At 47.2% G+C, this 12324-nt stretch overlaps 1 protein-coding gene across 1 annotated transcript in view; it reads left to right on the forward strand.

The window, feature by feature from the left end:
• The window catches only part of HADHA (hydroxyacyl-CoA dehydrogenase trifunctional multienzyme complex subunit alpha), a 42284-nt gene extending 30425 nt beyond the window's left edge, over positions 1-11859 (forward strand). Inside the window, exons 13-20 of the mRNA NM_174335.3 lie at positions 1651-1822; positions 4959-5045; positions 7786-7926; positions 8568-8636; positions 9412-9607; positions 10300-10414; positions 11089-11234; positions 11322-11859. Of these exons, the coding sequence (NP_776760.2) occupies positions 1651-1822; positions 4959-5045; positions 7786-7926; positions 8568-8636; positions 9412-9607; positions 10300-10414; positions 11089-11234; positions 11322-11467 (1072 nt within the window). The 3' untranslated portion in view covers positions 11468-11859. The remainder of the gene's footprint in view (positions 1-1650; positions 1823-4958; positions 5046-7785; positions 7927-8567; positions 8637-9411; positions 9608-10299; positions 10415-11088; positions 11235-11321) is intronic.
• Positions 11860-12324: the final 465 nt, after the last annotated feature.

The raw sequence follows: 12324 nt of genomic DNA on the forward strand, positions 1-12324 counted from the left end.
AGCGTGTAATTGCATCCTGAAGATAGGGCTAGGATCTGCACTCATGAGCCTCGTATTTCTTGACTGGCGTGACCATGGAGAAGCAGTTAACTGATTTGGCTCCATAGTGTCTGGATCTTACAGACTGTGTCTCCATCTTCCCTCTGAATTAATAAAAGGGAAATATTATTCTTCCTCTTGCCCATCCCCCTTCTCATACCCCACCCCCAGCCGCATAATGCAGAAGGGAAAAGTGGAACAGCAAACTTGGCAAAACTGGGAATCGGTTTCAGCTTATTTCTCTGCTCCAGTGTAATGGACTCTCTGAGGCTGGCTGCACTTTGTCTTACATGTGACTTTTAGCTGAGTGAGCTTTTTGTTTCTTAAATGAATTATGTAGCTTACACATGTTTTTACCCCTTTTCTGCAGAGAGGCTCATATATTGCTGCCTTAATACCATGCACCACCTCGCAGGTTTAATCATGTTGGCAGATAGCCACTGTCTTAATGTCAAGATAGCAAGGTGCTATAGTAAAAGAGATTCAGAGCCCAGAAATGGCACGTGCTTGGTAACCATTCCCCTGAGGCCAGCACGCAAGTGTTCCCAAACAGCGTTTCATTCTGTCACCCAAATGAGAAATTGCTGCTCTAGAGTAACCTTTTCTCCTCGACCTCTTTTGGATCCAGCTGTCCTGGGTTTCCCTTTTGGCCTTAGAAACATCAGGCTCTGGTGAGTGCCCCTCACCACACTGTTGACTTGGGACATACACATCTCTAGTCCTCCCTTAGGAATAGTTCCATTAGGCATCAGAATTAGAGCAACTAATAATACTTTGAACATTCAGAGGCATCTTATTTGCTGACTGCCAACATAGCTGCCAGAAACCAAGATATTTGAATCCATACTTTAAGACTTTGACTACTACTTTGAACTCACCACGTGGCTTCTTCTTTTGGTTAAGGAAACTAATGAATGGATTGCAGCTCATTCTTAATTCAGAGGAAAACTCTAGGTCATTTATTCTGCAAGTGTGGTCAGAGTGAAACCTAAGAGAGCCTGTTTTCCTTGGCAATAAAAACAATCAGTTCAGTGTCTGAGTAGCAGGAATCTTGTTTAGCTCTCTGGGGAAGAAGAAATGTTGAGTTAATGTTTTATGTAATCAATATACTGTGCTACTAGGTACAGACCAGGAAATGGATTAAGAATATAAGACATAATGCAGGGTCTCTGTCCTCCAGTAGATCACAGTTACAGAATAACGCAATGATATGGAAGCGAGTATAAACTCATGTGGTCTCGGACCCGTGTTGGCTGTCTCCCCTGTCGTAGGTAGAGAATGACTCAAGCTGCTTTTTTGTTTGCCATTCTGGTGTTCATGTTTACTCCTCTTGGCAGATTTAGCTGTTGAATGCAGGTTGGGCATTAGAGGCATCTTGTAGTAGGAGGACTGTGGATGTGAGGGTCAACCTGTCTGAATCCTAGTACCCTCCCTTAACAAGTCTGCCTGAGCTTCTTTGAGCAGCTCAGCTCTCTCAAAATGGGGGGGCATAGCTAACCTCGCTGAATTGGTAGAAAATACACGGTACACTTTCTGGCCCACGGACACTCAGTAAATATTAGTTTCCTGTTCTCCCACTCCGACTAGAGATGTGTTTTGTTTTGTTTCCAGATTGAATGATAAAGTGAAGAAGAAAACACTAACATCATTTGAAAGGGATGCCATGTTCAGCAACTTGATTGGGCAGCTTGATTACCGGGGTTTTGAAAAGGCTGACATGGTGATTGAAGCCGTTTTTGAGGACCTCAACCTTAAGCACAGAGTGCTGAAGGAGGCAGAAGCGGTAAGCACAGGGCCTGCGGTGCTGACTCCTTGTGCAGTGAGTGGAGAACACGGAAACCGGGTTCTTTAAAAGAACTACAAGAAACTTGTGGTTCTGTTCTTAGGGCCCAAACGTAAGGGGTTTTGTTTGTTTCTTTGCGGGGGGTGGATGGGAGAAGGTAAAGTAGCTTTATTTTCTTTGCCAGGTAAAAGGGAGTACAGCAGGCTCCATAGCAGTTTTGAGGTACCCCTCAACGCTGTGTCCCCCCAGACATAAGTTTTTACATGAACCTGTACGCTGTGTGTAAAGATCAAATCAAAGTCCTCAGGGAAGACACACAAGTACCTTATTAACTGAAGCACAGAGTTCATTAGCCTGACATGGGAGTTTAGTCACCCAGACATACACAGATAACCTCATGGACTGTAGCCCGACATCTTGGCATTTCGGGTTGGCTGCAAGCTACAGCTCAATTCAGGTCTAGGCAGCAGAGGAAATAGGAAGAAACACTCTCCAGGCAGAATTCAGGTGCTCATTTTGTGGAAAATGCTCCTTTGGTCTTGAGTCCACATGCTGTGCACAGTCACCTCTTGAGATGGGATGACATGAACAAAACAAGTACTTAAACCAGGTGGTATGAAGGAGGAGGAAAGAAGATGTGGCAATACTCCAGGTGAGAGGTGGAACCAGGGCCTGGACTAGCCTGCAGTGAAGTAAACAGAGTGGAGGTCCGTAAACGGTGTACATAAAGTGGCACTGACTTGGCAACATTCCAGGCTTCTCAAGTAGTGGGCTGTGTTCCTAGGACTCCTGCCACTTGAGGACAATCTCTGCTGTACTCAAGACCGCGGGTTTAGAAACTAAAGAGCAGCAGCTCGGGTTGGGGACAGATTCCACTTGTGAAACACACATTCCAAAGTCTTCTCTTTAGACAGAGTGCAATGGAGAGTCAGCTGCAGGAGAATATTCAGAAGAGCAGGGTAGGTGTGTGACCCTCTGTCCTGAGGTGGCCCTGTCCCAGAGATGTATGCCCAGTGTTTCTGGGGCTTCAGGGGGCACTCCAGCAGGCACCAGAGGGAAGGCTGAGGGGCGGTAAAAGTAGACACAGCCATTCACCACTGAAAGAGCATTTGTCACTTGATGGGATGATGGTGTTTGCTTCCGGAAAATCAGGCTTTGGGAGGATCTGTGTGTAGAGAAGTTTGTTAGGGTTAGCAGTTGGAAAGCCAGTGATCACGGAAAAGAAGAAAGAGGGATAAGATCAGGAGATGTACAGGCTGTAAACAAATCAATACAGTACTTCAAGCCAAAGGGAGAAGAGAAAGGAAAGAGAAAGAAAAGCGAAGGGGTTTCCTGTGTCCATGCAGGCCATAGAGGGAAGGCACCAGGGAAAAGGCAGCAGACGGAGATAAGAAGAGGAGGGTGTTCAGGGAGTCATGAACTTTTAGCCGATAGTAAGAAAAGAGTAGGAAGATGATTGCCAAATGTAAAGTCCAAGATGTCATGTATGTTGTGGATATTTATGTAATAAATCACTGGCCTTTACCTCTTTAGTGAAGCTAGTGAAATCATCTAAGGTAGGAGATACTCAAAGAAGTCCTTCAGAAAGAGTAGAAAAGAGCAAGGTCCAGAACAGAGCTGTCTTTAGAACATCAAAAAATTTCAGGTGCAAGACCTTTAGTAGAGCCTAAGATCCTGGGCTCTGCTTTCTTTAAAGGCAAATGGTAAAGCTGAGTCCACCGAGTGTTCCTCAGGGATTCAAAATTTCACTTCTTTCCTCTCCACAGAGCTAAAGAAACTCCCTCCTTTGATATCTTCATAATCCGTATCTCCAGACTCCTCACTGTCTCGGTCATTTCTTCTGTTGTCTTCACCATGTCTCAGCGTTCTCTTGGCGTATGAGAAACCACCACAGACCACCACAAATCACCGTGACCTTTTCACAGTTCTGCAGTTAGGGCAGGGCTCCAAGAGGCGGCTTGCCCTTAACTCCAGGTGGCTTCCCAGTAGGGGTGCTCCCGAGACTGCATTCAGCAGAAAGCTTATTGGGGCCCCTCCCGTGGCCTGTCCTCACTTAGTGGCTGAACCAGAACTTCTTTGCAGCATGGCTGCCGGCGTCCAAGAGAGCAGAGCAGAAGCCATAGGGCTTCACTAGGCGAGGCCTGCAACTGGCAGAGTCATTTCTGCTGCTTTCCATTGGTAAAAGCACATCACAGGCCAGGCCAGGTTTAAGGGGAGGGGAAGGAGACTCCCCCTCTGGATGCACAGAGACACACATGTACCAGGAGGGACATGTTGTTGCCAGCCATCTTTGGAGACATTGGTTTGCTCTTCATAGAGAATTTTACCACCAACATTAGACACTATACCACTAATGACACAGCTTGAGACTGTTAGCTTCTGCCCATCGGGCTCTACTTTTGACTTACACTATACTTTTGATTAAATTAGATCACGGGGAACTTCCCTGGTGGTCCAGTGGCTAAGACTCCACACTCCTAATGCAAGTGGCCCAGGTTCAGCCCCTGGTCAGGGAACTAGATACCACATTCCGCAACTAAGACCCAGCGCGACCAAATAAAAATAATAAAAAATAAGATCATGGGCTCTGTACACAAGTTTACTGCCAAGCCAGGTTTTGCCCATTAGATGCCTACTTTTTTCCTCTTTCTTCTTTTTCATAAAATCTTAATACAGTCCTTTATCTTTATCCTCATTTTAATTGGTCTTGCTTTATACCCATTGTTTCAGTGAATCAAATGTATCTTGAACCTTGATTCTCAGCTCTGATGTTAGGATTCTGCTTGCCCAGATTTGCACAAGTTTGACAGGTGTGCATTCCATGTTTTTCATCTAATCATCTGAATAAAAGTGTGAATAAGTCAAGATTGTGCGCAGAATGCTGAGACAGTCTACATTAGAGACTATTCTCCAGTGCAATAAAGCTAAGTTAATAGTATTCTTGTACTGTAGATATAATTATAGTGGTGTGCCATTTCTGAGTATCACATGTGTAACATGAAATAGGCATGCACGTTATGGTTTATTCTTACAAAGATGAGGATGGCAGAGACCCAGTTGTCGCTCATTGACTGCTTTGGGCTGTCGTCACCTCCCGGGCCTACCTGACACATTCTTAAATGCTTTTCTCCTGTAGGTGATTCCAGATCACTGTGTCTTTGCCAGCAACACGTCTGCTCTTCCGATCGGTGAGATTGCTACTGTCAGTAAAAGACCTGAGAAGGTAAATTCTGAGCAGAGGAAAATTCTGAAATGTTTTGCTGCTTCAGGCTCACTGATGAAGGCTTAGAACTTGAGAAGGGAGAGGTATGGATTATAAAGTGGGTGAGGGTGATGATGTAGTCCCAGAAACTGGTCACAGAAAAGCTAGTAACATGACCAGTGTGAGATGAAGAAACAAGTGAAGTACAACTAAAATATACCTTATAGATGATTTGCATTCTTAATGGGAATTATTATTCAGGCTCAGACTATAAAAGCTACCTTTTTTTTTACAGTTGGGTATTGAAAGCCAGGCTCTAAAACAAGAGATGCTCCAAAAATAACACTTGAGCTACAGAGCATTCTCTGGTGACTGTCTGGAATGGGTTTGGTTCCCACTGCGGACCCAGAGATGGAAGATCTTGGGGTGCAGTGGGATGTGTCCACACATGGGTTTGCTTAGAGCTTCTCCCCAGGACAGGAGAGGGGTAGGTGTAGAAGCACTTCACTGTGAATGTTTGAAACAGTACCTGAAAATTTATCTTTGAGCTTCTGCTCTCTACCAGAGAAATCAAGTGCAATCATTCAAGGAGAAAAAAAACAGTTCACCTCTCTGGAGGACAGCAGTTAGCCTCAGCTAACCAGAACCAGCCAGAAGTCAGCAGGAAATATAAAAGGCCTTTAAACAGCCATAACTGTTAATACAAAGTCCATGTGCTCCAAACCTAAAAGTCTATTGATTGCTGTTCTAATAGCTTGCTGACACAGGGTTATCTTGTTTCCCAGCATGCAGCAGATTAGAGGTCACATGGCCTGATAGAGGCAGGCTCAGTAATGGCAGGAGGAGGTTGCAGGGAGAAGTAGCAGCTGTGAGTGTGGCCCTGCAGGAAGACACCAGACACAGGGTCAAGGCAGATCTGGCCACGTCATAACCACTCGCAGCAGCTCCTCAGCACTGAGGCAGCAGAGGAGACCCTGCTGTTGTGTCTGTGATGCTAACCTCTCTTTCTCCCCCGTGGAGTGGAACAAGCGGCACACTTTGTGTTCCTCACCCCCAGAGGCCTTGAGCTTTTGTCTTTTGCTTGCCTATGTCATTCATGTAAGAGTAAGGCCACGGCAGCCCAAGCAGGGCGACCAGCCATCTCGATGTGCCCAGGACACAGGCCCTCCAGTACTCTACCTGGGAAGTATTCCACCTGGGAATGTCCCAGAAATCTAGGACAGAGGTGGTCACCTTTTGGCACAACTTTTTTGAGCAATGTAAACAGGTTTTGCCTGGGGTAGTGATTACGTGGGTAGATACACAGTTATCAGAACTTAGCAAACTGAGTGCTGTTAAGGTCTGTGCATTTTATTGTATATAAATTACACATAGTGCAAACTCTTTTTGCTCAGGAGTATAGTCTGAATCAGGTCCTATCTTTTAAGTATTTTAGACATAAGTAGAAGAATAATTTAGAGGTTAAAAGCAACTTTGGGATTGATAAGTTGGTGTAACATTTCAGTGACCTGTGTGTCACATAATGGGACGTGGGCAAGCTGTGGAGACAGGCCCACCTTGATGGAGTCCCACCCTGCTGTTTACTAACTGACCCTGAGCTACTAATACTAACCTCCTGATTAAGCTTTCTTCCTCATCTAGATAATTAGACTGACTAGTTCACAGAGTTGTAATGGATTACATGTAAAGAATAAATGATAAATGTGCTAATGAACAGTGGATAGTAAGCAGTCAGTCAATGGTAGATATTAGTTATAGGTGAAGTAGGGGACAGGGGGCAAAACTATGAATTAATGGATAGACTTCTGTCACAATTTAGTTGTGAAGACTGCCTAATTGTTAGCTTATTGAGGCTGTTGTCAAATTTTAGCATGTACCAGAATCACCTGGAGGGATTCTTAAACACAGATCTGGGCCCTGCCCCTAGAGTACCTCATTCAGTAGGTCTGGGGAGGGCCTGAGAATTCGCAGTTCTAACATTGCCAGGCGATGCTAGTGCTGCTGGTCCGGGTACTTGACTTTGAGAATCACTGGTTTAATGACACTTGAGGGAATTTGAGTGTTGAGAAATGTTATTTAAACCCAGTGCAGTCATCCCTCTGTGTCCTTAGGGGATTAGTTCTGGAACCCCAAGTCCCTTATAGAAATAGTGCAGCACAGGGAATTCAGTTGGCCCTCTGTATCCTCAGGTTTCACATCCAAGGATTCAGACCAATTGATTGAATCAAATTCAGCCAGTTGGATCCTATTTTAGCTGAACCTGTATGTGCAAAATCTGTGAATGGGAAGGGCAGACAGTATCCTGGTGGTGAGACCCATCTGTGTAAAATCTAGATGCATCTCTGACAGTCCAGCATATTAAGTAATTCTTCTGCCTGTCTCCCCCCACCCATTAAAAAGTGGACCCTCTCACCCAAACCATTCATCATTAATATAATTGGAACCCTCACTCATTCTTTCCCAATAAATCTAATTGGCCTTTAGCTGTAGGTTTGGCATTAATTGTGGATAAGATCCATTGCCCTCAGTGAAAAGCCCTAGAAGCAAATGGAAGAGAATTTTGGGTAGCTCTCCCATGAACATACTGGACTCTTATTAATCAAAGAACCATGAAACCAAGGCATTTGACCATATCAAGCCAGTATTCCCTTACTACAACAGCCTTTCTCTGCAGTGCTTTCCTAGCAAAAAAAAAAGAACCCTATTAAGTTTCCCCTCTCAAGAGTTCTTAAGTCTGGCAGTGTTTTGTCCCCCTTGCCAGGTGATCGGCATGCACTACTTCTCTCCCGTGGACAAGATGCAGCTGCTGGAGATTATCACAACTGAGAAGACTTCGAAGGACACAACTGCCTCTGCTGTAGATGTTGGCCTCAGACAAGGGAAGGTCATCATTGTGGTTAAGGTAAGGAGCTGTGGATAAGAGCAGCAGATTCAGAAAAGAGCCATGAAAACTCCTTATATGTCCAGGCTTCTTGGTGACTCTTCAGGTCAAATAGATCAGCCTTTGATATGATTGGGCTTCCCTGGTGGCCCAGATGGTAAAGCATCTGCCTGCAATGCGGAAGACCCAGGTTCTGATCCCCGGGTCAGGAAGATTCCCTGGAAAAGGAAATGGCAACCCACTCCAGTACTCTTGCCTGGAAAATTCCATGGACAGAGGAGCCTGGTAGGCTACAGTCCTTGGTGTTGCAGAGTCAGAAATGACTGAGCAACTTCACTTTCTTTCTTTCTTTGACATGATTTCCCCTTAGTCATCTACAGTATGGACAGTGGTGTGACTACTGCTGAGTCGGGGTCTGGGACACAGCAGGTTTTCCCAACTATTCCAGACTTTGCAGGTGATGTGAGACTATCTCCTGTCCTCTTGGAATTGAACTAGGCTGCCCCCGGCTCTGGCTTCTGCAGTTCAATATTAAGGATTCTGACTGAGATTATAAATCACCTTAAATTTTGAAATGGCTCCTGGGGAAGGGAGACCACTTTCAGACTCGGGCAGTGCCCTCAGCCAAGGGGCCCATGAGCTCGTGTTCTCTCCCTTTGCAGGATGGACCTGGCTTCTATACCACCAGGTGCCTCACACCCATGATGTCTGAAGTCATCAGAATTCTCCAGGTTGGTATCACTCTCAGAATGTTGGAGGCATCTTCCACTCCTGAAACTAGTTTTCCAGACTGGTAATGTCAAGATGAAGAGCAGACTTCCTTCTAATACACTGACTGCTGGCTCTTCTCCAGGAAGGCCTTTTGCTGCCCTTCCATTCCACCCACTGTTGGGACGTCATGGGCGAAAATGCAGAATTTTAGCTCTGCTCCCCAAGCGTCCTCCCTGCTCCAGTCACCCCGAGGCCTCCCGACATGCTCTATGTGCTGTTTCTGCATCTTCATCCAGAACAGGACCCGTTTGGTCTGATTGGTGCTGTACCTGCTTCTGCCACACACAGACCCCTCTGGTAGCCATCCAGGTTGGTCAGTGGCAGAAAGGGCTGACCACACTCGCCGGGCTCCCATTAGACTCAGGGATCACGGGCTGCTGCAGCCCTGCTCCCTGGTGATGTCTCCTCTCTCAGGGTAGGGAACCTTACCACATCTGGCATGCAATCTCGGTATTCTTGAGATTCAGGATTGCAAACAAGAAAGATATGAATAATTTGTTCATGTCTAGACCTCCTTTGAATGCCATAGGTTAGGAAAGGTTCACACTTTCTCCTGGGGCTCTCCAGCCTCTTTGTGCTTCCCTGTGTGTATCAGTCCCAGTCCTGGGTCTGACCTGGCAGTGCCCAGAAGAGAAGTGGGCGCTACACCAGGCTGATTCTGAGAGTAGCACGGGGTGCCCTTAGGGGAGTCTGGGACAGCCTTCCCCTGAGGTCCTGGGTTTGCTGCCCATCCAGGAAGGAGTCGGCCCTAAGAAGCTGGACTCCCTGACCACCAGCTTCGGCTTCCCTGTGGGCGCCGCTACACTGGTAGATGAAGTTGGTGTGGATGTCGCAAAACACGTGGCAGAAAATCTCGGCAAAGAGTTTGGGGAGCGGTTTGCAGGTGGAAGCCTGGAAATGCTGCAGCAGATGATATCCAAGGGCTTCCTGGGTGAGTAGCCTCAGAGAAATGGAACTAGCACCATGAGTAACAGTCCCTGCGACCCAAGAGCTGCAGAGGCCTGGGTGGAAGAGTGTATTTTCTCAACAGAGCCCCCTGTCATAGGGAATTTAAAAATGATTTCATGACAGCCTCTTCTTAGGCTGGGCCTGTAGATTATGGACAAAAGGCGGAACTCTGGCCTCCTGAGGCTCTGCCATTGCCCATGCAATGCAAGATTGACAGGCATTTCATCCCACCCACAGCCTCTACTACACCCATGGTACTGCAGGAGCCCTGCACCCAGGCTTTCCATGTTCTCTGACCACCTGTGTGGAGAAAGTAAACCTCTGAGTATGTAATTGAGGCCCACCAGAGAGGTGGCTTTCTCTCTCGGTAAAGTAGCAACAAAATCAACACCAGGACCTGACGTCCAAGGGCCTGGTACTGCAGGCGTGGACATTAACACTCGCCCACACAGCCTTTCCCACCCAGGTACCTGGATTTCAAGCTCCAAGAAATATAAGCTCTCTTTTCCTTCTCTGCCAACTCTTCTGACAAATACTAATTTCTGGGGTAGGCTAGATCTACAAATTCAGGAGTATGGAAGAGAGGCTAGGGCTTTCTAGTAGACTAGCAGAGAAGAGAATTCTCAGTGCTGAGCTCTGAGAAATCATAACTCTCCCTTTTCTTGCTTATTTTAGGTCGCAAGTCTGGGAAGGGCTTTTACATCTACCAGGAGGGTGTGAAGAATAAGAATTTGAATTCTGACATGGACAGTATTTTGGCAAGTCTGAAGATGCCTTCTCAGCCTGACGTGTAAGTTCATTTGAGGGGCTATCAGTGTGGAAGTGTTCCTCACCAGCCCAAAGCTTCTTGGACCCTCCACAGTCCTTTTTTTTTTTTTATGATCACCATATGTGATCAGAGAAAACATTTCCTAATTCTTAACACTTTCTGCCTTTCCACATTCCACCTCATTCTCTACTAGACATCAGGGTAAGGACTGCAGCCAAGCCTTGGGAAGGCCTCTGGATAAGCCGTGGAGGGTGCCAGAAAGCAACTAGAAAGTTCTCCTGGGCTTGCTCAACCTGCACACCGTTCACTGTCATCTGTAGTCAGTACCTGCTGATATCAGGACATATTGTCTACCCTGCAGGGCCTGTGCTCGGTGCTCGTTTCCAGTTAATCAGGGCAGGCAGCTCTCTACTGTCCTTTTCCAAGGTCGGCTCCTTCTCTAGAGGCAGAAGTTCACTAGGGCTGGCCCCAAGCACCAGCGGAGAAGGAATTGGCAACCTGCTCCAGTATTCTTGCCTGGAGAATCCCATGGACAGAGGAGCCCGGCAGTCCATGGGGTCGCAGAGAGTTAGACATGACTGAGCAACTAACACCCGAGCTCCAGCAGCACCAGCCCTCACTCCCATTCCGTGCTGGGGCCCCTACATCCTCCCCTTTGACTCTTCCTCTCCCTGAATGTCTCTCCCTGTTGGCAGCTCCTCAGACGAAGACATCCAGTACCGCCTAGTGACCAGGTTTGTGAACGAAGCCATCCTGTGCCTGCAGGAAGGGGTTTTGGCCACGCCCACAGAGGGAGACATCGGTGCGGTCTTTGGGCTTGGCTTCCCCCCATGTCTTGGAGGTCAGTCTTGCAAGTCAAAAAAGTAGTTTACTTCACCCCAGAGCTTGTTTCGCTTCTCCTTCAACAAAATCCTCTTTCTGCATTCAGGGCCCTTCCATTTTGTGGATCTGTACGGGGCACAGAAAATAGTGGACCGGCTCCGGAAGTACGAGGCTGCCTATGGAAAACAGTTCACCCCGTGTCAGCTGCTTGTGGACCATGCCAACAACCCTAACAAGAAGTTCTACCAATGAGCAGGCCCTGTCCCCTGCCCACTCGCCCACTAACGCCAACCATGGCAGCACTGTTTCTCAACAGAGTGGCGTCTAGATTTATCAGAGTGACCAGAAGGAAGACGAACTCTGGCATTGGTTATGTGCCTTGATTAAAGTGCCTTTAGCTAGGACATCTCTCCCTCCCAGCTAAGTCTGGCTGTGATGTAGTTTGTACTTCCTGTTGGAAGGGGGAACCCTCTGTGTGCACCAATTTATAAGCCTCGAGCCCTAGGGTGGCAGTGTTTCTGGAGCCATCCTTGTTGCCTGCTCCTCCCGAGAGGCCAGTGGTGGTCACTGGTGGCCAGTGGTGGTGAGGACAAGTTTGCACTCAGCCAGATACTTAACAATAAAAATCAAACTGTTCATCAGTCTGACTGCCCATTGCCTTCTTTTCTGTCATTGCCCTTCTGGTGTAACCCCCTTTCCTTCAAAGAGTAAGCTGGAATAAAGCCCTGTGCTCTGGGGTAGGAATGTGTTGGGAGCTTGGAGCAGCACCTTAAGAGAGAAGTTGCGGTGATGGAGAATGGCCTTTGATCCCTGGGTCTGGAAGATCTGGAGGGAGGGCACAGCAACCCACTCCAGTATTCTTGCCTGGAGAATCCTCAGGAACAGAGGAGCCTGGTGGGCTACAATCCATAGGGTCGCAAAGAGTTGGACACAACTGAAGTGACTTAGCATGCATGCACATGTAAGAGCTTTGGCTGGGCTTCTGCTTACAGCAGGGAAGAGTCCTGGCTAAACCAAACAGTAGGAGAGGTATGGAGGGCCAGCGTGTGAGAGAGACTCCTTTTCCCAAACTGCATATCCTCGGTGGACAGTTTTACCCAGTTCCTTTC

This window comes from Bos taurus, chromosome 11 (genome assembly GCF_002263795.3).
Source record: "Bos taurus isolate L1 Dominette 01449 registration number 42190680 breed Hereford chromosome 11, ARS-UCD2.0, whole genome shotgun sequence".
In the NCBI taxonomy this organism is placed as follows: Eukaryota; Metazoa; Chordata; class Mammalia; order Artiodactyla; family Bovidae; genus Bos; species Bos taurus.